Source organism: Aquila chrysaetos, chromosome 5 (genome assembly GCF_900496995.4).
Source record: "Aquila chrysaetos chrysaetos chromosome 5, bAquChr1.4, whole genome shotgun sequence".
NCBI lineage: Eukaryota > Metazoa > Chordata > Aves > Accipitriformes > Accipitridae > Aquila > Aquila chrysaetos.
The window spans coordinates 40,967,487-40,994,618 of record NC_044008.1 but is presented as its reverse complement, the minus strand read 5'-3'; the positions used below and the strand labels follow the sequence as shown (position 1 = coordinate 40,994,618).

Genomic DNA, 27,132 nt, shown 5'->3' with positions numbered 1-27,132 from the left:
AGTTTTTGCTGGAGCAGGTCCAGTATTTTAGAACTTACTTACGCCCTTTTCCTTTCCTGCAAAATTGGTTTTATCTCCTACTGCTTAAAATAAAGCAAGTAAGATCTTTTTCTTCACTACTTTTAAGCTGCTAATTTTGTGTAACTTTATTGGCAGTTTGTATTTAATCATCTTGATTTTGTCAATGATGAGGATATTCTAGTTAATAAGAAATCATTTCCCCCCCCCCCCCCCAGTGCTGCAAGCACTTGGCATGTGGGGAAAAAAAATGGGAAGTGCTCTATAAATACAATCATTATTAGTCCGTAAAGAATGTATTATACTATAACAAACTAACAGAAAAAACTCCTAGTGACTCTGGCAATAAAATCTTTCTTTGAACAATCAGAAATATAATTGAGCAAGATATAGTATGATTTAGAAGGGAAACATTTTTCCCTGTGAGAATGAGACATTAATATGTAAACACAAAAGTATACATCTTTTTTTTTTCAATCATGCAACTTTCTCTCCACAAGCTTCTTTCAAGCAAACATCTATATTCTATTTAAGTTCCAAGCTCCAGAAAAACTGTTCAAACAGAGAAGTCAGATATTCAAAAAGAAAACATTTTCCACAATTAATATGAACTGCATGTAGATTTTTAGACAGCCAAAAGGTTTACCTTCAAAGGAATAACTAGCCTCAAATGAATGGAAATCTGTGTGCCAACTCACCAAGCAGTTGAGATAATCAACCACTGATTTCCTACAGGCTAATTGATAAATATAATTTCTAGCAGCCAATTTCAGTCCAGTTAGCCCAGTAAGTGTGCCTTAACTAAAGAGTTATTTTTGAGTTTCACTCATATATTCCTCCTTTACTTCCTCTCCCTCTCTTCCAACTCAGAAAAACTCCAAGCAACAACAAAAAAAGCCTCCTTAAGCAACCCCCAGTCGGGGACCTCTGATACACCACCACACAGCAACCGCACGCCCAGCGTGACGGGGGTCAATCTGCAGTAAGCGCTGCCTCCCCCCAGTGCTTTCCCACCAGCCTCCTGATAGAGCCATAAGGAAGAGACAGCCAAACAGCGAAGAAATAGTCCTGCCGCAAATCAGATAGTATAATTTGAGCACCTTGGCTTACGGCCACAGTTCTCAAACTTTCGCCTCTTCCCCCCCTGCTCCACCAGTGCTGCAGAGTGGTTCAGCACCCCCCTGCCAAAGCCTGGGGCCTTTCTAACATATCAATTTTCACTTCAGCTTAAAACTTCACAAGTCTAAGGAGGGAGTCTCTTATTTCAAGCGTGCATGTTCCTTGGTAGTCAACATACACACATAACCAGTGTAGACAAATGTGCACGAGGATTTCTGCATATGATTGGCATGCCAGCATCGCAGCACACAAATGAGAAAGACATTTATGTGACACTGCTGATTTATTTGCTACAGCGTATTTGTTAGCGCTACTCCAGTTTTAAATGTGCCAAGCACTTCCCATTTCTCACTTTCCCTATTTCTCATGGGAGATTATGCCACAACCTATTAGCTCTCGTGGCGAAGAAGTCTTTCCCGTCACTTAGACCAAATATGCCCTTTCTCTCTTTCATCCCATTACTCTGAGTTATATCCCATTTTATTGCACTCGTTTTGTTTCTCCCCTTAGTAATTACTCCATTCTTGAAATCGTACACTGTTACATTTTCCTACTTGGCTTGTTTCTCAACTCTATATATTCATTGATGCTAAACCCACCCTTTTCTTTTATTTTTTTTCATGTAAATTTTTCTTATTTGTGATTTTTTTTCCAGAACTTCTCTTTTCTCCATAAATACCTAGTAATGAAGTGTCCAGAAAGGAACCTCCCTGCACAGCCAGTCACCAGAGCTACACTGAAAGAAGCTATGTCTCCCTATTCTGAGGGGAGATCTCCATGTGTCTACTTAAAAAGAGTATTAATCTTTTGAAGCTGTTTGATTTCCTACATGCTCTCCTTCCACTTCAATCTGGTGCATCACTTCTCTTATAGACAGACTTTTCTTCAGAGTGCCTGTTTCACTTTTGTCTAATGTTTTATTAAAGACAAGTATATTTTGCAAAACACAAATTTACATTTTAAAGAACTTCCTTTACTACTACAGTTTTCTATCAAGAAGAAGCGAGTTTGTAATTTCTCCCAGTTTTATATGATTTAGCTTTATGTCCTATTATTCTCCTCTCTAGATTACTCATAAAAATTAATCAGCATTTTGATGCTTAGCCATCAGGGAAATAAATCCCTAACTATGTGCATGGAAGAGAGAGGGGCAAAACTTTAAATGAAAGGAAGAAACAAATCAGCAGCAAAGTTGGGAAAAATACATGAGCACCGTAATTGTTCACCATGCTTACAAAGGTCTATAAAACTGCCACTTAGGCATTAGGAATACACTACTTTTGGCATGATATTTAATATATTTATCTCCAAGGATTCTTTTAAGATGGAGAACTCCAAGAGCTTTTAACCCATTTATTGAAAGGCAATGTTGATTACCAAAGTAACTGCTGGTATACAGTGCTTGTGAACGACCTTGGTCACCACCCAAGCGCCCTGCTATCAGGAATCCCAGGCTCAGGCACAGCTCCTTGAGCTTGGCCTTGGGTCAGTAGGGGTCATGGGAACTGAAGAGAAAACATGCCCTATCCACAAAGGAGCAGAAGAGTCGCTTGAATATTGCATTACTGATGTTTTCAGAGTGAATACTGTGACTGTGGTACTGGAGGAAACCGTGGAAAAAGGAATCACGCACAGGCAATTTCCTCAGCTATCCATAATACGAGACCTCAGGTAAGGAGATAAGCTGTGTATAAAGAACAAACAGTACTAAATCTCTCCAATGTTGAAAAATATTGTCATTCCATCTCTGAAGTATAGCAGCCAAATAATACCAAAATATTTGAAAATATGTCTGAATTAATTCCTACTTGAGGTGAGTTTCAAATTTTGAAGTATTTAAATATTCATCTGAAGAAATCTTTCTTAAAGCATAAACACAGGGGAGCAGGCTATCTTCTCCAATTTTTTTTTTTCCAAAATTAACCTATATCCTTCAAAATATGATCCAAACTCACTTAATGTTCTATAGTGCTTTAGCTTTACATTAGCTCATACATATTAAAACATAATAAAAATTCAAAACAAGTAGACTGAGGCATGTGAGTTATTCAAAGCCCTCACTCACATAATGTTCTTATTTAAATTGGTCCTCATTTGAATCTGTGTCAGAATGAAAGACCCATTCAGGTAACTATGACTTACTCTGGTAGCACCAAGGCACTCAGTAGATCAGGTACCATGTGAGCATGAAAAATGACAGATCCTGTAGGGAGTAAGTATTGAATCCCTATTTGGAAGGAGTATAAACCCATATGGCATGTTTTTGCTGCTTGAAAGAATCCTCCAGACTTCTAACTTAGTCTCCCAAATTACTTAGCTAGATGTTTATGAAACCCATTTCATAATTTCACGATAGAAACAGTTCTTTGAGTGGCTGCATATTTAGATTGGGAAGGTTATTCAGCAAAGGCAATCAATATAATGGGATTCATGTTTGTTGAACAGAAGAAAATATACATACATCTGGTTTTCAAACAGCGTGTGAAAATTTGACTTGCTCATACGTATTTTCAGAAATTCACAACTACTTCAAATAACATTGTTAAACAATTTGATTTCTATGTACAAAAGGATTTCAAAGCTCTGAAGTTACCTGGTCATGCAGGAGAGCAAGGACAAATGAACATGTAGACAAAAATTATTATTACTGTCATCTATGCGTTTCTTAACAGAGAGAAGAAGAGGCACAAAAACCTTGGGGATGCCACCTAGATATGTCTTAACCATTACAAAAACAGTAACAGAGACACAGTCTTCAGAACAGCAGATGTAGCACTCAAAATCAATACAAGAAAAAAACCTCGTTTTTCTTTATCCCTCTCAAGTCTGTATCACTGTGAAATACAGTGATCTTGTTTGCACAGGAGGAAAGCCAAACAGCTGATGTGATATTAAGTATGTATTCTTAATCTTTGGACCATTATAAATTTGTCATTTAGAGCACACAGCAACTAATTTCAGCAGAACTGTGCATGAACCAAGTAACTTTAGCAGAGAGTGTGTACACACTAATGTATGTGCGGCAAAGTAAACAGAAATAACAATAAACGAATCAAGTAACCATTTTATGGATTAATTATGAACTAAACATTTTAAGAAATTTAAAATTAATCCCTTTTTTTTCAGTTATGACAAACAATCAAGAAAGCTCCCTGCACACTGGGCTAGTGTGGCTGACTTACCTACCTGTTACAACACCTTAATGGATTTGAATGCCCCTTCTCTCCTCTCCTATGACTTGAGTGACAACTGACTAATAGGATTACAGGCTCCGTTCCAATAATACGGCTCAGCTACATGCCAGCAAAAAATGACAGCCTAAACCTGAATTACATGGCCTGGGAATCCATCCAATTATTAACTAAAGTAACTGTTATTACCTAACCTAATCAAAGGAGAAGCAGCTGTTAATCTTTGGTGGCCTTCAGTGTAGTAGCGGTCAGACTGGATGAACTGTCTTTGTACTTGACTCCTCTACAGACAATAATTATGTCCTTTGTGATCAAGAAGGAAGGGCTTCATAACCTTTCAGACAGAGGCAGCAGATGGGGAACAACTGTTTGTGTGTTCATTAACAAGATAGGGTGGATTTTATCAGAGATTGGCATCTGTGGCACCTTCAGAAGCACCACTTACCCAATGATACAAGTATGTTTGGCAAACTCGAAAATTAGCAGACTAAATAGAAAGTTCAAAATAATGTTTCCATCTCATTATCTGACATTTGGTACAGGAAAACACACACAGCCTAAAAAAAAAAAAGTCATTTACACATATATGTCTCATCATACATAACATGGTCAGCAAAGAAATACATGAAAAGGCCAATTGACCTGTGCTGTTACTTTGCTAGGTCTTTTTTAACTCATTAAAGTAGTCAGATAACATAGAATGTATTCTTCTGAAATAAAACCAAATTAGGGGAAAAACCTCTGATTTATTTAAACAAGTCATTTGGTAATACAAAGTAACACAGAATGAAATAAAGCGTCATTGAGCGTCAATTAGAAACAGTGTTTGGTTTCTGCATATAACACTCCAGGACAGAACCCAGACCAAAACTGCTGCCCTGCACTGCCACTCCCCTTTACACAGGACATTTGGCAAACTGGAAGATTTGTAAAACAAGATACAAGGTCAGAGAAACCTGCCTCACCATGAGACACTACAGAAGTACAATTTAGTTTATGCTGGAAAAAGTAAAAATATGATGGAATCACAGTGTGGAAGTACCTGAATGGGAAGAAGATTTCTGATAATGCACAGTAACAGCTAATATTTGGAAGCTGAAACTAGACGAGTTCAGGTAAGAATAAAATGATTTTTTTCAATGCCAAGAGTAATTAATGATGAGCATAATATACTTAGGATATAGTCGACTCTCAATCATTTTAAGTTTTTAAATCAAACCTGATTATCTCCTAGAAAAATATGATCCTAGTTAAATCATAATTTATTAATTTGGTGCAAGAGTTATTGGGTGAAATCCAATGTCCTGGACCAAAGTACTCACTTCCATACATTTCTCCTGTTAAAGTATTATTATTAGTTAATAAGTAGAGCAGAATCAGAAATAATGCAGAGCTTTAACAGCTGAAATGATTTAATGACAGCTTTACCATCTCTGTTCTATGCAACTTTAGCACCTCACATTTTGACTACTTGAAATCTTTTTGAACTAACTTAAACGCTCCTGTGTAAACCCTCCCTCTAAGACAAACCTCCACAATCAGTATCTTTATGGAGATTAAAAAAGAGTATTTTCCTTCAGCCAAAGAAACGCTTTCTGCTCATCCTGCCTACTATGTCCAAATAAGAAGCTAATCTGGAAAGCCTGTTTGAACAGACCTCAGGAACTAAAACTGTTCAGAAAAAAGTATTTCTGAATGAATCCCAAATACTTTGAAACATTCTGACTTCTGTTTCTGAAAGAACACACTGAACTTGTGCAACTCTATTCTACACTTGTTAAACTGTTCACTGAAGGAAGAAATAATAACTAATTAGTAAAATATAGTTGAAATCCATCTTAAGAATTTTCTTCTTTCCTTTTATCTAGTGTTTGAAGATTCTATCTAAAATGCCAGGGGGTAAGAAATGCAGTTCAAAGCTGCCTTAGAAAAACAAACCAGACAACTGAATCCTGGGCTGGCTCCTCCTTTTCGCACCCCCCCACCCCCTTTAAATAAATACACAAGTATCTCTACATGCACATAACAAAACCACAGATACGTTTGTGATTGTAGAAAATCTACACTCTCTGATTAGTCCTCCAGACATAAAACTTTACACAGTGAAAATCACTGCACACTATACCAAAGGAGTGTTTTCTATTAAAATAGACAATTTTGTTCCCTGTAATACTTCTCCCTAGTGAAATCAGTATTATAGTAACACCCCGTTCCATCTGAAAATCTCAAACTGGTATTCAAACATGAGTGACTTCACCCACAATAGAATTTCGAGCACTGAACATCAATGGGAAACTAGTTTAGGATTAAAACGTGAGCCAGAATCAGCTCAGTAGCCTTTGCACACCATTGGGGGGAGGTATTAATTCACATTAAGGCCGTACCTATCAGTATCAGTTAGACAAGTGCACTCTTCGCTGGGTGAAAAACTGGCTGGCTGGACGAGCCCAGAGGGTTGTGGTGGAGTTAAATCCAGTTGGCAGCTGGTCACAAGTGGTGTTCCACAGGGCTCCACAGGGCCCAGTTCTGTTTAATATCTTTACCAGTGATCTGGACGAGGGGATTGAGTACACCCTCAGCAAGTTTGCAGATGACACCAAGCTGGGAGGCAGGGTTGATCTGCCTGAGGGTAGGGAGGCTCTACAGAGGGATGTGGACAGGCTGGATCGATGGGCCGAGGCCAATTGTACGAGGTTCAACAAGGCCAAGTGCCGGGTCCTGCACTTGGGTCACGACAACCCCACGCAGCGCTACGGGCTTGGGGAAGAGTGGCTGGAAAGCTGCCGGCGGAAAAAGACCTGGGGGTGCTGGTTGACGGCCGGCTGAACATGAGCCAGCGGTGTGCCCAGGTGGCCAAGGCGGCCAACGGCATCCTGGCCTGTATCAGAAATAGTGTGGCCAGCAGGAGCAGGGAGGTGATCGTTCCCCTGTACTCGGCACTGGTGAGGCCGCACCTCGAGTCCTGTGTTCAGTTTTGGACCCCTCACTACAAGACAGACATTGGGGTGCTGGAGCGTGTCCAGAGAAGGGCAACCGAGTTGGTGAGGGGCCTGGAGCACAAGTCTTACGAGGAGCGGCTGAGGGAACTGGGGCTGTTCAGTCTGGAGAAAAGGAGGCTGAGGGGAGACCTTATCGCTCTCTGCAACTACCTGAAGGGGGGGTGTAGCGAGGTGGGTGCTGGTCTCTTCTGTCAGGTGGCTGGAGATAGGATGAGAGCAAACGGCCTCAAGTTGCGGCAAGGGAGATTTAGGTTAGATATTAGGAAAAATTTCTTTTCTGAGAGGGTTGTCAGACATTGGAATAGGCTGCCCAGGGAAGTGGTTGAGTCACCATCCCTGGAGGTATTAAAAAAGCGAGTAGACGGGGTACTCCAGAACATGGTTTAGTGGGCACGGATGATGGTTGGACTCGATGATCTTGAAGGTCTTTTCCAACCTAAATGATTCTATGACTCTAAATACTCATTCTGTTCTCTTCATTTTTTGGGACTGGCTGAAGGGTGGAGCCAGGCCTGGGCAGAAGTTAGACCAGCCCTGGAGCTACTTTAATGCATATAATCAGGCACAGGCCCTGAAGGAGGTTTGCCACCTCCTTCAGCTCTTCTCTCTGCAGCCGTCCCTCGGGGCTTGGGGAGTTCAGGTAGTGCTTTGAGGCCAGGAAGCTGGAATGTGCAGTACAGCTGCTTTTCTTCTATTATAGAAGCATGATGATCTTGAAGGTCTTTTCCAACATAAATGATTCTATGATGTATTTCTATCAACTCCTCCCTCGTGCATTGCTTACATGTTAGAGCACCCAAGTTCTTTAGATAATGCTTTGCAAGACAACAGAAAGGAGGGCTTGAGAAATGCTCCTTCGCACCTTATCCCGCAAAGTGCAAATTCTGAGGCCTTAAAGCTGATTCTGAAGCCTTCAAGATAAGGCAGCTCCTCTGGTTTCTGTGTTTACACTCCACACAGACTAATCTCCATGGCTTCATCTAGGAGAGGATGGTTACTCAGCATCTGAGATGGTAGGTAGGTAAACGGGCCTTATCTTGCAGAAGCGGTTTCACTCCCTGCATGATGTTCAGTACTTGCACACTCCCCTGTAGAGCTCAGCCTCTAGCATCTAAGCCATTTGGATAATATTGTTTTTTCACTTTAATAGCTAAGGTATACTAACTGCAACCTCACATATATTTACCATAAAGGAAGACAAATATCTAAGTACAACAAAAAGAAAGGATGAAAAAGAAAGCAGTTGATACATCACGCAAATGGAACAATGAAAATTAGGCTTACTTAATTTTTTAATTAAACGAAAAATAAAAAAAAGAAGAGGCATTTACTATTATACTCTCTGAAAGTACATTATTGACGAGCGACTTAAAATTGGTCCAGGCCTAGGGACAATACCACTGCTAAGAAATTTGATTCTTAAGCCTGTCCTGCAAACAGTAAATGTCACGTGCTCACAAATGTAACTTCTCTCCATGCACATCATATACTTTATTCATTCTTCTGTTTTCAAACTTCTGCCCATATTATAAGATAAACCGTATTAGATAGGGCCCTTACTGAATCACTGTATTACCCTATTGAATAAGATGAACCTTATTTACACGATCTCCTTCCAAGTTCTGCAATATCTTTTCAGTTCAATAGTAAAATCAGAGAGGCACTCTATTAACACTTCTGTTGACAAGGACAGGACCTTCACAATCCTGTTTGTGAAGTTTCAAGAGTCAGTGAAAGCCATATGGGAAAGACAGGTAAAGGTAAACTAGTGAATTACATGTTATCTGTTTAGCTGCTTTCACTCTTGCTAAGTGGCATAACGAGAAACAGCCAATATTGCTTGGAAAAATAAGAATTGTCCTTATAGATATTGCGAAAGACAACACTGAGCATTGCAACACTTGTGCTTATTAAAAATAAATGTTTAGTCTATTTATAAACAACAGCGCATCTAGTAAGTGCATCAATTAAAGGAGGAAAGCAAGGAAAAAGGCTTAAGTCTCTAATACCAGGAACAACTGCTCCTAGATTCTCCATAGATGGCTCCATTAGCTAAGGCCAATTCGACTTTTTCTGAATAATCTCATAAATAGAAGTTCCCAAACAAGTATATAAAAAGCACAGTTACAGGATCTTGTCCCTTCTCTCTCAGCAGTTTATTGGACAAGAAACTGTTCACTAAGTAGGAAAGTCGCAGATCTCTTGCAACACTGAATCTTAAATCCCTATGGCTGATATTATAATATTGAAAGCTTTCAGCCACTAGAAAGCAGCACTGATTTCAGCTGAACTTAAACTATGAAAACCAGTGTAATCAAGCAAAACTAAAGATATTAAAATTATGTGGGAGAAGACATATAGGGACAGAACGATGGTTGTTTAAAAGACCTGTAATGCAGTCAAGAGCACTTGAATTCTAAACACAGCTTTCACACTGATTGCCTTGGGTACTCTCTTGTAACCTCTTGGACTATTTGCCCATTACCCATCCACAGGACAGCAACAAAGGACTGCAGGGCAGATTAATAATGTGGGTTTGTGAAGCACTGCAAACATGAGAACAGACAACAAAGACTTCTAGGTAGTATGTTCTCAAGTCAGAAGGTATTGTCTCAAATCAGATGTAGAATTTAAAAAATACTTTCAAGAAAATATATGTATAGATATACCATCAGACTAAATGAAATAAAACCTTCATTTCTTTAGAAGCTATAATAACCATTACTTTATCATGATCTCTAAACTGGCTTCTGCTTACTAGCAGAAACATGACTGCGTAGGGCATTTTCTCATCACAGAAAAATCAGTGCCTGTACTTTAATGATATTAAAACATATCTCATCTTGTAAATGCTTAGTGAAGAAACTGTGCATACCTTGCAATGTTTATATAGCAATTATATCCATTCTGATATGATCCATTAGTTCTAAACTGACGTAGAAGGGAAAAAAAGCCTCATCTGACAGCAAAAGGCCACAGATAGTACAGCATAAGGGCACTGGAAATTAATATTTAATTGCATCCCACAGAACCAGAAATCAACACAGCGGTTTTCAACTACACCCATTGTGCACATGAAATAATCTTGGAATAAGTTCACTGCAGCGGTTCTCTGTGAACTGAACTTGCCTCTTAATACCATTTCCAGCAAACAAGTTAAAAAATATTCTGTGGCTGACCTCTAGTAAGAAGTTCCTATTTATATGTTCATCTTGAGAAAAAGGTTAATCCACAGATGATAGAAACTCTGGGCAAACGAATTACTGATGATATAAAGCTGCCTTGTCCAACCTGCAACACACAACACGCATCTGACCTATTGACTTCTTCCTGGCAGTGACAGGGAAAGGCTGTGTGGGTAGAAAATGCTGTCCAAAGAGCTCCTCCTGTGTTTGCACATAGCCTGCTCTTTGAAGTCACAGCCACTGTGCTATTAGTGTCAAATCCACTGCCAGAGTTGATCAGATCAGGTGATGTTTCTACTACTAGTAGCTTGGACCATATGCAGTTAAGGTGGTAGATACAGTACAATACCCCATATTCCAGCTTTGAACACTGCTGAACCTTCTTCAAACCATGTTTTAGTGGCACTGTGCATCATTGGCGCTCAGTGCTGAACATGTATACATTAAAAATCCCTAATCTCCCAGTTAAAGGGCTTAAGTGAATTGATTTCGAGGAGGGTTACTTACACCTCAGATTTTCCATCAGTTTTATCTGCTTTATCAGTTCCTGAGTTCATGCTCTGAACTCAGGTTCTGTACTTTTGTAAGAACAGCTAAGACTTGATTAACACTTCCAACAAAGGAAGCATAAATACAGAATTCCCTATGTTACCTTCTGTGTTAGCAAATTCATTAGATTTTTGGTGGTAAAATACAGAGTTCCAAGGGCCTGAATTCTAGTTTTAGCTGGCAAAACAGACTTATTTTTAACTTTTGCAATTCAACACACTTCATAAAGTTTGGATTTTGACTTTCAATCGTTTATACACTATTATAATTCAGCTTTACATTTAATTACTGACTTCCCTTTGTGTGACATCACTGTAGCTCTGGAACTGGCTACTGCAGGAGTATCCAAAGTTGAAAAATTAATGGATGGATTAAAAAATTAATCCATTCTTTGTATAGAAATACATCATATGTCTAGCTAAAATGAACCTTAAAGTTGTAACTTCTGATTATCTATAAAAAATAAAGAGTAGCAATTACTCTCATAAAGAACAAAAAACATAAAGATGAAAGCACAGTTAAGATAGCTTGTGAGAGTTTATTTTATTTTTTAAACACTTTGGCCACAAAATGCCCACTGTCCAATATAGAAGGCGGCTTTTTGGTGTAAACCAGCGCAATATATATCAAAATCTTCACATGGCTAAGAGCCAAAAGTCACATATCACATATATAAGAGAAAGGCAGTAGGTTACAACATGACAGTAGCAATGACTCTGCAGGGTCCCACGGCACCATTGCAAGGGTGAAGGTGGAGAGGGCGCAGGACTGATGTGGGGCTTGGGGGCCTTTGCCATGAATTTGCCTTGCCAGCTGCTGCCAGAGGTCAGCCCTGCTGCTGGCCCCGTGACGCTCCTGCCACCACAGCCAAGCGGAACTGCTGCTCAAGCACTAGAGAGCAGCCACCCCGATCTGCACTGCAGATTAGTATAAAATGTAAATAGCACAAACAACAGTGGCTCATAAATATGCCTACTTAACTGCGGGCATGTGGCTTTTTTTTTTTTTTTAAATTAATACCGTGCATGTGTGTACTTCTATGTTTTCCTATAGAAGACGCTGTACGATTGCACATTTAAGTCTTGACAGGATACCAATTACCTAATTAAATATCCTAACACACCAAAACCAGGAGACGTACTGCTGTACAAAGCTCAGTAGGAAAGAAAAGCTGTGTAATTTCTAAACACATTGGCACGTGAAGTGCCACAGAACTGGCTGGACCTATGTCAGAAAGACGAAGGCATACTCCAGTAGAAGTATTCAAATTGAACAAAACTGGGGCCAGTTTGTCCAATACAAATATCAACAATATTTTAAAGCCTGTTCTGAAAATAGCCATAACACAGAACTTTGAGAATTAACATGCAAATTAGTTTAGCAGGTAATACCTTCGGCCTTAGGAGTCATATCAGTATTAACCAAATTTAAATAAGTATTTTTCTTCCAAAACCAAAATTTGACTTCTAAATAGATTTATTATTTCTAAGGATTAAAAGGACATGCTGTTGTTTCTGCCAGTAGTGTCCTCTAGTGGAGAAATCGGAGATAGTAAGTAAACAAGAAAACAGAAGTGGGCTGCATCACAGAAATCACCCTTTCGAAGAAAATATAAACACCTCTCAATCACAAACGTGCCTATAGAAGTTTGGCATCTTGACCAAGCTTTTCATTACTACAATATTGCTTAAAGGTAAATGTTAAATAACTTTTTAAAGCTTCAGTCAGACTGAGAAATCAATCAGTTGTGAGGCTATTTAAAATAATTGGTTGAGTGTGTTAAATAATATACAGATAATATGTGTATACATGCATACACACACAGGCACAAGATCATAAAATACAGACAATGTGGCTCTAATTTGGGTAAAGCCACTAGTCCATGACTTAGGTAAATTCACTAAAACAGTAATTTTCTCCCTTTTTCATACATAATGCCCTATGATGCTTTTTCTGGTTTAGTAAGAGGGTGACAGATAAACTGACACCTCCTGTGATTTCCCCAGCCCTCAATGAATCCATGTATCAGACTTTATGCTGGGTTTTTCTTCTAGAAGTGTAGATATCCTTAACACTTAACTAGTGACTGTAGCTTGCCTACAGAAATGCTCTGCTACTGCAATGAGGAATCTATTTGATTCACAACTCCCAAACTTATCCATTGTTGTCTTCCTCTCTCCATCTCTTCCTTTTCCCACATAAAAGCCAACCAAAATAATTTGGGTGGGGGTGGTGGAAATCATCACAGGTTTTTTTAGGACCACAGATTTTTGCCACCGTCTTATTCTCAGCTGACCCTTCAATGCTCCAAACACAAGAATTATTAATTTTGAAAAGATTACTGAATCACTGCTCTGCCTGTGAACACTCCTGCTTTCTTCAGAGATACTGATCAACCTTACCTCCAAGGAGTCTAGCTGATTAACAGAAGTTAAACTTGGATCAATTGCTTTTAGCCAAAATTTAGGTTTAAAATTTGCTGCCTCTAATTCACACTTGACAGTTTTCTTCAGTTATGAAATAGAAGCCACAAACCTCAAGCTATGGCCAGTGTGCTTTAAAGCTAGTCTGACTTTTCCAGTGACATCATCTAGCATAAAATACACTGCCTATTTATGTCACTCTTGCTTAGCTTATGAATTCAAACTTTAAGAGTTTGATATCAAATTACAGTATCTTGTCTAATACTCATTCAAAACAACAAAAATTATGCAGAGCAGTAACGCCATATCCAGTTCAAAAATAATCAATAGCAAGTCAAGGAAAGCTTAAAGATAGGTACATCATACCAGTCTTTCAGCTGGTCCAGAATTCTGACCTTCTGAAAAATAAAGTCCAGCCATTAAATTCAGTGTCTTTCAATCCTCTCTTTTTCATGGCTACACCACTTCGCTACACTACAAATATGCAGCTACCTTGGATGCTCAAGCCAGCTTCACAAATTTTTGCAGCACCAGAATCAAATGCATAAGAGTTTGTGAATCACAAATCCCACTGTATTCTTAAATACACTTAAATAAGTAAGAATGCTGAGTATTTATAGCAGGGTATTTGATTCTAAAATCTATTTTGTCTGTATATACATGTCATATATATTTATATACACATACACACACAGATATATACACACACAGGGCAATTTTAAATCTACGTAGAGACTTTTGAAGAAATTTATCATGAACAGGACAAAAGTTTACACGTGTTCCATTTTACATGGCATTTGTTACATACCTTAGATCTCGGGCAGTTTTTAATTTGTTTCGATTTCTGATAATTCAGAGTTCGTGTTATTGGAGAAAAAAACAAAAATCAGGCATAGATAGCCATGCAATTCAGTGTGCCTTCCAAAAACTGGCCTATTAATCTTCACACTGGCTATGGTCACCATACCCAATGGGCCTGACAGTTTAGAGAATAAAACATAAATACCAGGCCTGACTGTGTTGTTAAAGCCAACCATTTCTGACAGTCTTTACAATGGGATAAACACTGTCTGTCTACAGTCCCCATATATTTGAAAGCTACAACAAACACTTTACTGAAATGTAAATAGCTGACATCACAACTGCTGAAGCAGGAGGCTGAAAAATCTATCTAAAAATCACAAAACCAAAACCATTGCCTGACACAAAACAAACCATTAATGGCCACTGAGAGAGCACATTTTAGAGGTCATAAGCATTGAGAACCTTTTTTTAAAAAAGTATTAAAACACTGCACTCAATTAATAGCTTGGATTCACACATTTTTCAGTTACAAAATTACACCTTTTCTAAGGAAGAATATTTTTTCCCCTGAAATCTGTTTACAGTAAGAATACTATTCTGAATTAGTAATAAAAATAAGTATCTTGAAACAGCCTACTAAAAAGCAGCTACTTTTAGATTTGTATGAGGTGAGCTGGTAAGCAACTACAAGTGTCATGGCCCAATTTATTAAAAGCCTCCTCTTCTATTCTTCTGGTTCCATTTTACTTCCACGCTTTAACTACTTAATTTGCACTCACTATTATTTACTGAGATTTTTACAGCACCTAGAGAGCCTGAAGGAGATTAGGGACACAGCTATCTTCAAAACTGTACAAGATCATAGTAAGTGTTATGAACATCAGAACCAGTGAACTCTTGTTTGGTAGTGCTTTGTGCCTTGTGATGGACACGTGAGCTTCAGCTGTAATATTTGCTTAGGCTGGCACATTTATAAAACCTCTATCCTTCCCCTGTGGCTGCAGCCCTCTCCTTAGGAGCACATCTGTAAGATCTTCTGTCAAATCACTTAGTTAAAGGAATCTTATACCTTGTGTTGTGATGAAGATCTTTTTCAAACTAGTGGTCTGATAAGAAACATCATATAAAAATAATGCCAGTTAAGTAGATTACCTGCTGCACTTGGATTCCAAAAATCATGAGGTTCCCTCACGATCATACTGAGCCTCTATGTCATACTCCCAGTCAGAAGGATGGGAGACACATTAAGAGCTTGTCTAGATGTCACATGTAAGTCTTGTACAAATTTAACTGAAGTGATTTAACTGCAGTGTTTTAGCTGCAGCTGAGGCAGGTGAAAAGGCTACTGCCCTCAGCTGCGTGTCACCGTCCTCCTTATTGAAGGTAGCATCCTGCCACATTCCTCAGAATAATGGTGTCTGTCATCTCTGCCTAGCCCAGACCTAGCAAAAATCACCCAGAATACTTTAAACATTTAGAAGTAGGACTTTTAAAACCTGGACCCCAAAAAAACCCTAAAAACAAATTTGAGGAAGAACTTCAGGGAAGTGATGTTCTGTCAGCAAGTCTAAGGATGACCATACGAGAGGCAGTAACCTCTGACCCAGGTCAGGTTCACAGCCTTAGAAATACATGTACTTCAGGCAGCATAACCTCTAAAGTCTATATGCAGTAGACAATGGTCTTGTTTTTTTAATTGGTAAATCTCACCTCTATACATTGAGGGATATACATGATATAAGCATAAGCAACTTAAAACGGTATCTGTAGTCACACTAATAGGATATACATCTTTAAATATACTGGTTTCTGAAAGTGTTCCCTATACAGGACATTTCTGTATAAGTGCTGAAGTCAAACTTGAGCAGTCAATCCAGGATTCCTTGCACATCTGAAACATACTGCTGCCCTTGGTAATGGATGTGTACAATTAGGCCCATCAAAGAATGAACATGTATAAAATCAAAAGAACTGTGGCAGAAAAACTGCTTTAGCCCTGCAGTTTTAAACATCAGCTCTGCTTTCTTTGAGAGGGGACAGGAGTTTTAGCATCAAAAGCCCATTCAAAGGAGATCTTCGGCTGAGTGTTATCAGATCTTACTAAGAGCTTGAAGAGTCCCATATGACAATCTGTCAACATCAGGCCAGGGCTTTTGGGTAATGTTTGCATGCATTTTGCTGTTGTGTGTGTTTGTTTTTTTAATATACTTTAAAACAAAGTGGAGGTGAAAGTGAATACAACTTCCTTCCAGGATTTCTGCCAGAAAGGATGGCAGACTATGCACAAAACCCAAGGACTACCTTCCAATAATCTAGAGCACACCCAAACCAGCACCCTAGCAGTACATGTTGTAGATGCACCTTGGGGACAGCATACCAGGTGTATACAACATCATCTGGATTTGTGCCTCCTGCTTGACGTTACTAGCAGAAGCAAGGACACATGACCTGCGGCGTACGAATCTACTTAGAACTGGAATGACATTGTGGTTCATGACTTTATAGCACCTTTTATGTTTGTTTAATTAAAATACATGTGAACCACCGGCTGTAAGCATTAATGGCCATACTCCTTGTCAGATCCTCAAAACCTGCACTTCAACTTGCTTATTTACAAATACTTTTCTGGCATAGGGTGCAATACTTCTAGCGATTGTAGAGCTTCATCCAAGTAAGCCAATGTGAACATATCAAGAAGCGTCTGGGGATCTAACAACCACTTGAAGAAAAGCAAAGCAACTCCTGTTTCATTTATTAGCACTCAAATCATGCACTGGATTCAAAGTGAAAGTTGTAGATTTTGCTGTGTTGCATGTGGAACAGGCAGCAGCCTATGAATTCTGTATTCATGAGAAGCAGGTAAGGTGCTACAATGAACAGACAGGACTCCAAAACATGCAGTGGTTAAGATGTATCTTTGCCTGAGAGACAGATCTCTCAACTTTGAGTAGCTAGAGGATATGCCAATATAAAAACCTTTTAGTTTACATTAAACAAACTCTTCTTGCTGTATTGGTAAAATCACTTGGCCCCAAGTGCAGAATCTGTTTATGGCCAGCAGAACCAGGAAGGCATGCAAAACAAAAGCGAGTTTGACTACAATAATCATGCAGGCATGCCTCATCCTAGAATGTTCTCACATTATAAAAGAAGCTCAGAAGTGAGAAAAAGCCTTATTCATCACTATGAAACATAAGAGATGAAGACTAAGTCCAAAAAGGAATTGTTAGTCTGATTCAATTCTACCTGAAGGCAAAACCCAGTGAGACAGGGCTGCCAATCTTTCATACGTGGCTTTTTTTGTGATTCAAGTTTGCATAAATAATACAATCCTGCTCTTTAATGCTGTTTTAGTACAGTCATGGAGTTTCTGATGAGCTGAATAACCCTTCTGTTGAGAAATTTAATGGTATTTATTTTTCTTATTTACTGTTACCAACAGCAGCTCCGCATTTTATTTCATTGTTTGCAAAACAAATCTTTATTTCCCTGGTGAGACTGTATAAATACATTTTTCATTCAGTGTAAACTATTAACAAAAGAAAAATCCAATGTTTCACAGTATGACTGAAAAGAGGTTTTTTTGGATCATGAGGTTTTTATTTTATAATTTTATTTTGTAATACTTTCGCATGACTACTACTGAGCCTGAAGAATTTCTAGTAAGTGGCAAGGATCTATTGTAGTGAACTCTGTCCTCCCTCAGGGCAATTCTTTATTCAACCCAGGCCATTAGCAAGGGTAAATCAATGTTATCAGCTCACACACACTGACAGCTTGTGTGGTTCCCACTCCCTCATTCCTCCCCCCACATTATGGTATATTTTTATGCTCTCCAGGGAAATTCAATTAACAGTGTCAGTCTCCTCCTCTCAGTCGATGACTGACACCATCAAGATTCTTTCCACCGCCCATTGACATGCAAGATGTGTCTGCTGATTTCTTGACTCGCAAGTTAACAAGAGAATTACTATCCACTTCTATAAATGACTATGTATGATCTGTGCCATAAACACAGTGACAGCTATTGAAATCAATCTTTCTTGACCTTATTGATTAGGACACTTGGATATAGTAATACTTCTCCAGTGGTAGAGTAATGTTTTGGGGGTAAAAACCCAAATCAACAACAAAATAATGCATGTCTATTAATACTATCAAATTTATCTTTTCATTTCCCCCTGCAGACTCAACAAGCAGTAAAATGTTGCGAACAATTAATGATTAACATTTAGCTGCAATTCACGTCTCATTTAAAAAAAATAAAAAATTTCAGAAAACATCTACTGATGAGAGGGTGGATACACCACCACTTTCCAAAAACAGTTTCCAATAATTATTTAGATAAATTTCAAAATAGATACATCTTTTTATAGTCTTCATGCAACAACATGATTTCTGTATTTTGAAATAAATAGCAAATTATTTTTTCAACAATTAATGCAAACACTACAAAATTTGAAAACGTCACAACTCTTTCAAAAACACTATTAAACTTGGTCAGCAGCTCAAAGTAACTACGAGAATACACATCAGAACCCGATGCATCCCAGGCAGCTTTTGGTATTTAAAAACATATGCTCTCAGCAATTGTGTTCCACATTGACTAAGCCGTGAAAAGCATCAAGCAGAGCTCTCATCTTCACAGACACCAACTCTGAACCACAATTATGCAACCCTCCTCCTCAGATTTCATTAATTTGATTTCTCTCAGAACTAATTTTCATGATTTCTTGATATGAAAGATAAGTATTTTCTAATGGTTAGAGAGAGAACAGAACACAGTGTTCCAGCTGAAAACTCAAACACCGTGGCCCTAATAGAGCAAAAATAATGCATTACAAGACACAAAGCACTGTGGCAGCAGACTGGACATGATGCAACAATAAAAAAGATGCAAATGCTATGCTATAAATTAAAAAAATCCAACATTTACCATAAACCAAAACATGCTCTACAAACATAGCACTTTGGAAAAAATTCAAAACATAGAAATATCCCATATTTATGCACATTATACCTTCATCCTCCACCAAAGACCTACTGGCTTTGTTGTACTCTAGGAAAACTCAACAGATTTGTGCTCCTTCAAAACTCAGCCATAACACCACGATATGGTGGCTGTGACAGCAAAGCTGGCTCCAATTCTTTCCTGTTCTCTGCTAATTGTTTTGGCCCCTTATTGTAAAAGCTGTTTGTGGGTATGCACTATAAACTAGATGACTGAAATGGCCCAGGTTAAAAACAATCCCAAGGAAAATACAGTGCAAGTACAGCTTGTCGTTATCCAGATGATCTAATATCAGTCAAGCGTGTTTTCAGCACTTCTGCAAAACTGCCTATATAAAATCTGATGTCTAAATAAAAGCATCCACTGCTGCAACCACCACAGGAGAGTGTAATAGCAGACACTGCTTGTTACACAGAAGTCACATATCCATCAATGCGTTTGAAACATTCCCAAATCCAAACTGATGACATTTGAGGGCAACACAGTTTATAGGTTAATCATAAGTTATATAGGAACAGTCACAATACCTCTTTTTCCAGAATACGAGAGATCTCTCCCAAAGTCCTGTCCAGAGCAGAAACCTTGTTGTTCCCCAGTGAACAGCTATCCTGCATTTGGAGGTGCTTTAAAAGGTCTTTTGCTAATCGCTGTAACCTTCAACATTAAACAGAAAACAAAGAGCAGTTAAAGCAAAAACTCTCCTGATCATGTAAACTTCCATCTTTGTAATGAAAGTCTGCTAACTGAATTTCAATAAAGCAATCATGAAAATCTGTGTAAAAGTATTATCATCATCTATACCGAACAGCGTGTAAAATATGCAATACAGCAAGGAGATACAGTCAGTTTAGAGTGTCTATGACATTTCACAATCTACTTTTTCAGGAAAATGGGATAGAAATAGTGTGAACAGTACAGCTGTAAAGGTACTTCTTTATTAGCTACATGTTTGCTTCTGTTGTTAAATAGTGTCAATTTCCCTATTCTCCCTCCACAGTTTATCCTGCTAGTTTTTGCAATCTTCATTTTCAACATGGTTTCATCCTACTTTTCTTCCGACATTCAATCCTTTCTGCCCACTTAGCCAAGTAGTTCGCTCTTGAGATGAGTAAGGGAAATAGAACAGCAGACTACTTGTCTAATTTCTTATAGGCATCATAAAAGAAATAGCTCTTTAGGGTTATTTGAATAAGTGAAAAGTAGTGACTTTGCAGACTACCTCAGGAAGGGCATTTTATTAATGAGGGTCAGTAATGAAGCCAAAATGCAGCGCTGGGAGAGATGTAGACACACATGGGTTAGGATTCATTTCCATTTTACTCGTCTACATCTGGGCCATTCACCTGTGCTCTCCTACTAGGCAGCAAGGAGAAATATGCAGTTCCAAGGCACCATTCATCTCATCCTAAGGTCTAAAACAAAGCAGTCAAAACACACTCATGGTTTATCCTTCTTCGCCTTGAATGTGAAGTCAGCGATTAGCTCAGATGTCGACTTCTACATCTGTAGACGCATTAAGGCAAATGATACAAATGCTAAACAGAGTCCCTTAACTGGAGACTGACGAAATAGGGAGGAAGTATCATTCAGTACTTGCTATGTATTTGTCAACCGTTGCCTTAATATCTGCTACTGGCTGCTCTTAATGACAGGCTCAGCTTTTGGTAAACCTTTGGTTTGATCTACTGAGCAATTTGTACTGGAAGTGGGACAAAACTTGACAAAGTGGGACAAATTGAGCAGGATGCATGGGAGAAATACTGTTGCTATTAGTAGCAAACATAGCTCTACAGGAAGGAAAAGAGAGGGGAAGGGTATCAATGCTTATCATAAAATGGGAGATCATCAGTGTGAAAGGGCCAGAAGGCATTCACAAAGTGACCACAGAGTAACGGCAAAGAGAAAATTACATTAACTAGTCTCCGAGAGATGAGAAATGAAATGGAATGGCTGGGGAACATACCACAATAGTCACATGTATTAAAAAAAAAAAAAAAAAAAAAAATCAGAACGTTCATTTGGGGCAAGAATAGAGAGTTCCCACTTAATCAATAGGAAACAGGTACTCTGTAACTTTTCTTTGAAAAAATTAAGAGCTTTGTTAAAAGCTTTCAAGAGACTCTGAAAATACACATATTTTTTTGAAGTACAAATAAATAAAAACAACCTGCAGAATTTTGAGTCTTGGACTTCTTATCATCTGGTCAGCTGAATACACTAATATTCAGCCAAGATTTTTCTATGACAAGAAAAATAAAGGGAGATTATGTCCTGATGAAATTTTCTGCACTGCTATTTCCTCTGTGGAAAATGAGGTTGGAGGAAACCTCTGCCTAACTCAGTAAGCCACGAGCTAAAACGGGGAAAAAAAATTAAAAGCCAAAACACAAATAACTGCAGAAATTGGACAATAAATCAGATGACCACTAACTGCTGAGCATAAGGAGTGGACTGCAGCACCAGTGAAAAGTTGAATTGCTGCAGTCCAGAAAGATGATCTAAAAGCAGACTATTTCAGGTATTCTCATAGAATGTGATTTAGAATGGCTATTGACTTGGCAATATCCTAGCACTTTAAGCAAAAATAAAGACTTTCTCCCTCTGAAACATCTACCCAAATTCCATGATTAAAGCATATATAAAGCACTGAAGAAAACCACCACACTATATTGTAACTTCATGACAGAAGACAGGAAGACGGGTTTCCATTTGCTTCATTTAACATCAGAGGAATGGAATTCAACCAGGATTAACCACAGAGGCTAAAGAAAGGGACTTTCCTAATCTACATCAGGCATCAGCATACAAAATGTGTAAGGTTTATCAAAACACTGCTCACAAGGACTCAAATAGAAAATAATCATATTACATTGTTATTTTTTCTGTTGACAAATTCCCTTTCTTTCTCTTCAGTCTACAAAGATGCTATGTAAGTGAAACATCACACTGAGTTTCTGTCAGTAAAAAAAAAAAAAAAAAAAAAAAAAGCTGTACAACCCATTAAATCTCAAGGAAAGTCTTCCAGCTTTCCATTTCTTCTAAAAGTCCTTCTGGACAGTTTTAGCAAAATTCCAACCTTCTAAGTGTGTGTTCTGCATCATACAGTAAGAAACATGAAGAATAAATTTTCGGTTCTGCCACATTAAAGAATTACCTCTTACATCCTCATATCCTACTGTATGTTGGTCTTCTGCCAAAAACAGGTAACGTATGCTATGTGATCACATGGGTAAGAGAAAGGAAATAAACCCTCCTCCCACCAAGTCAACCTCAGAAAAATTATTTTAATTTAATATCCTTTATACTGACTTCTTGGCAGGATCAGAGAAATAAGAATAATTTTAGGACTGTTTCAAAGGACTAGAAATCTATGCAAGATGACTTGTGCTTGGATATACAATTTATCATTGCTATGAATGGATTTGGAAAGGGAGACCTCTTTGTACATATTGTACTCGTTGTGCACTCTTTATATGCACTGTAGATTAATAGAGCATGGTATCAACACCTGATCCAGTGACTACGTGGAAATACAGTTGAGTCCAAATCCAAAAGTTTCAAGAAATTATTTAATCTTCCTTCTGTCCCCCAATTTGCATTCCTCCAATGCTTCCTATTCTGTACAGGGAACGATAAATAACTGAAAATTTACTGGGCTAAATAAAAGGGAAAGTTAAAGTTAATGTCTTTTTATCTAAAGTTATTTACATCTCACTAATTAAGATTTCAGTATTGCCCACAAACAGATAATTCAGAACGCAGAAGAAATATCAGAAAGGACATAAGGCACTGATTGGTCTTGGAATGTTACCATAATGTAAACTTTAATAAATAGTATGTTCAGCAAATACAAATACTTTATCTGATCTTTTTGCACTGCAAATGGGAAAATGAGGGATATCGATATTAAAGGTTTATATAGCAAATATACAAACAAAATTAAAACAAACTTTTGTATGAATTAAGGGTTTCTTTTTAGTGTGGGCTAAATATTTTTAGCACATTTAATATATTTTGTAAGTTAAAGGAAAAAGATCTCTGTTAATATTTATAGGCCACCTTTCATCTCTAGAAAAAAAGCCTTGAAATAGCAACATCAATGTGTTTCAGCACTTCCACATTTAAATCCATCATTTCTTGGCTGTACACTGAATGTATGCAAGGAAGGATTAGCACGACTCGGCAGAGCACTGGATTCTGTGCAGTTCCTGTACGGAAGGAGCGGTTACTCCTCCCATACATTCCTGCCGAGGGCGGCCAGATGCCAGCCGGACACACAGCCCCAATTCTTCCCAATGCAGCCTGTGCCTGGAGAGAACTGAGAAAGCCTGTGACAGTTCCTGCCCAGCCCAAAACGGAGTTATGCTGTATCCTCTTAAAGCAACGTACAGCCCCTGCACTATTCTGTACCGCCTGCAGTTTGACCCCCCGCAGTAAAATTAATATACACGGTAGCACATGTGGCACACTCCGATCGCTCTAGGTACGCAATGGAAAACACCATTCTACATCTTGACGTAGTCCCAAATACTGCTAGACAGTTTCACACACCTTCTTTAGTTTTTGAAATGGAAGCTATCTGAAGAACGATGAAAAATTCCTATGAAGATCATTCTCTGAATTTATTTATTTGAATTCGTATAAGTGCTCTAGCAATTCTCTGAAGATGAAATCTACCATCCATCCAATCATAAAGCAGGTATTTATCTTTTTTTAAAGTTTAATTGAATTTTATTTTATTTACACTTCGGCTCTTCTATAGTTCACACAGCTGTTTGGAAACTAAATTTTGCACAAATACTTCCAGCTTCAGAGATTATCTGATTTTTTTTTACCAGTAATCAGTATTTTGGTATAGTATCTTATAACTGGCCTAACTGGACCCTAGCCTACTACATGAAGAAAACCTACAAGGTAAGTTTATCTTGTGAATGCACTGATATACCATAATGAAAGTAAGAAAGAACTGTATTGTTAAAGGCATTTAGCTTTGGGCCTCTGCGAGAACAAACTTCACACTACTTTCCCATCTTTTCTCCAGCAGACTCTTACAGGAAATAATTTTTCATTTCCTAACTCTCATCTTTTTGTGCTGCAGTCCTTTTTCAGGATAATAGTGGTTCCCATTTCCATACTATCTGATGTGTCCCTTTACATAGTTTAAAAAAAAGTGTAAGAAAAAAAAAAAAAAAGTTAAAAAAAACCAATTCCTTCTTGCATGAGGAAAGACTGGCTAGAGTATTAGATTAGGGGTTAATTTTTTTTTCCCTGCAATCCTGCTAACTCCCTTTAGGCATGTGACAATCTTTTATTACCTTAGTTTCCCTGCTTGTATTAAAGGATGACAATTACACTTTACTACCTGCAGATTGCCTCAACACTGAAATATATGGCCTTTGGATTAGAAGATACTAAATAGATGTAAATAACACACTAACATTGTGAAAACATTTTCCTTCCCTTTTACCAATGTGCTCTGATGGACACCTGAGAATGCTGCAAACAGAAAGAGCCATCACCAACACATCTTTTGACAGGCTAACTTAACAGACTAGACACTAAATAATTACATTCAGATCAGTTCCCAGAGAATATGAATTAATACTACAAATCCATCGAGAGTCCATCAGCATTTATAAAATTACCTAAGTGCCACCAGTGACCAACCAGTTAATGCATAGTAGAGAGAGGTCAGGAGCAACTGACTGGGTGCTCCCAGGTGAGAATATCCATAGTCCTTTTCCTTGAAAGCCCCTCTTGCCACATTAAATAGTTCAGAGAGCAAAATACCTACTAAATAAGGCAGTATTTGGAATTATCCCCTCTGCCCCTCATTAAGGGACACAACTTTTTTAATAGAGCCTAAAAAGGAAAAAAAAAAAAAAATAATCTGTTCCAGACATCTTCTAAAACACTTGTTTCTAAAAAAGAACTACTTACCAGTGTTTACAATCCCATTCAGGAATCAGATTCAGTACTCTGAAACTGAAAAAGGTATACATACCACGTCTATCAAAGCAGGATAAACTCTGTCTGCTTATTGATATTAGTGTTTTACCAATGCGAAGCTTCAAAAGCACTTGGATTGGTGCTTCCTTAGTGTAAAAGGCTTTATAAATCTGCAAACCTTAAACTAATAAGAACTACTGAAACAGTCTATCAGCTGCAGCAGGAAATCAGTGGTCTCATAATATCAAGGTGGCTTAATCTTAAAGGTGATCTAAAAAGGCTTTTTACCTGCCAAAGACTAATTCTGGGTTCTGTCTTTCTTCTGCAACAACTGACAACATGACTAAGAACTAAAATCAGATAAGAAATTGCATTCCATAAATGGTTTTAGTTGTTTGCAAAGACACAATCAATTTGGGGGGCGAGAAGTGAGTAAAGAAATGTGGCATAAGCAAGGAAGCATAAAAGAAAGTTATATTTAATCATTTCATTCTAAAACACATTTGGTTCGGTTAAGCAAATAAACACACCTACCAATTGTGTCACATTTTAAATGGAATTTAAAAAGAAAACTTTTTCATTTTTAAATTCCACAGCCCACTAAGTTAAAAAGTATTTTCTGTTCATTAGTACACTTCCACTCCAATTTGAATACATCAAACCTTCCTCTGAGATAAACAAAAAATATTGGCATTTGTTTTGACACAAAGAACACATTTAGCACTCTCAGAGTTTTTACCCCCTTCATTCTGTGATATGACTTTTCTCAACAAATCTCCTGAAAGCTGTTAAGACTCCTAGTATTGGCAAGAGTTTGCTCTCCCTCAGCCAGGTACAGTAGCAGTTAATATTAGCTCATAGTACAGTACACTGTGTTCTGGCTAAAAAGGCAATAGTCTAACTATTTTCATAGCTTGTTAATGTAATAATGTTTCAGTGGAGATCTACTACTGTTTGTTTCTTTCAGCCGATTCTTCTTCCTACTGTTCTTGATTAAGTAGGATCCTATACCTAGTTCTGTTAAAAGGTGTTTTCCTATTAATTTTTCCTATATTAAGAGGATGTTTCTCTATGTAAACAGATATGGTCTGGGCTAAAACTCTTGCCTCATGAAATTTCTTGCCCTCTCATCACTTCCCTTGCAGAAAGGGAACTACCCTTCCCTATCCTTCTTCCATTTTGTATTATGTACTGTGTAAAATAAACAAATTTTAATAGAAATAAATGGGCTTCAGGTTGACTCACAGACAGTCTTCTCCTCCTTAAAAAGTCAGTTCAGACTTGAGCTCCCATTGTTACCCCCTTGATTTCAAAGAAGCTCGCAAACATTTGAACCCTCATGACAGGTAAAAATTGTGTAATTTTGGAAGTGACAATACCTATGATATCTGAAACTGTTTTAAAACTTTAGAGGTAAGCATCTGCCAGATCACTAGGTTTCTACATGAAGACTGCAAAAGGAAACTCCCAGATCTGTGATGAAAGTGAGCTACACAGTGGCCATCGCACTAGTTCACATCTAAAAGGGCACAGCCCTAACAGAGGCAATGAAGGAGGAAAAGATGAAAGCAGTTGGAACAGAAAATTCTGCCTGAAAGCACACTAGCATTTCAGTAAGTAGAGAGAAATGGAAACTGTAAATTCAGGATCAGTCAGGAGATTACCAAAAAAAATCTGAGTTTCTGTCGCACTGCAATTGAGATGCAACTGACCAAAGTACATCACTAATAAGAAGAAGTCAGAAAGAAACTAAAGTGGAAGGACTACAGCTTATCAGTATTTTCAGTCACTCAAACGCATGCATTTCTACCTTCTGACAATGAGACCCTGATTTTTTATTTTCTGATAGCAAAGAAAAGCAAAGCACAGAAGCTACAAATCTAG

General features: G+C 38.0%; 1 protein-coding gene across 7 annotated transcripts in view; it reads right to left on the bottom strand.

Moving 5' to 3' along the window:
* SCAPER (S-phase cyclin A associated protein in the ER) overlaps nucleotides 1–27,132 on the bottom strand; it is a 170,930-nt gene that overhangs the window by 57,703 nt on the left and 86,095 nt on the right. For all 7 annotated transcript variants that reach the window (XM_030013421.2, XM_030013418.2, XM_030013419.2 and 4 more), the window contains one exon: nucleotides 19,827–19,953. In XM_030013421.2, coding sequence (XP_029869281.1) covers nucleotides 19,827–19,953 — 127 coding nt within the window. The remainder of the gene's footprint in view (nucleotides 1–19,826; nucleotides 19,954–27,132) is intronic.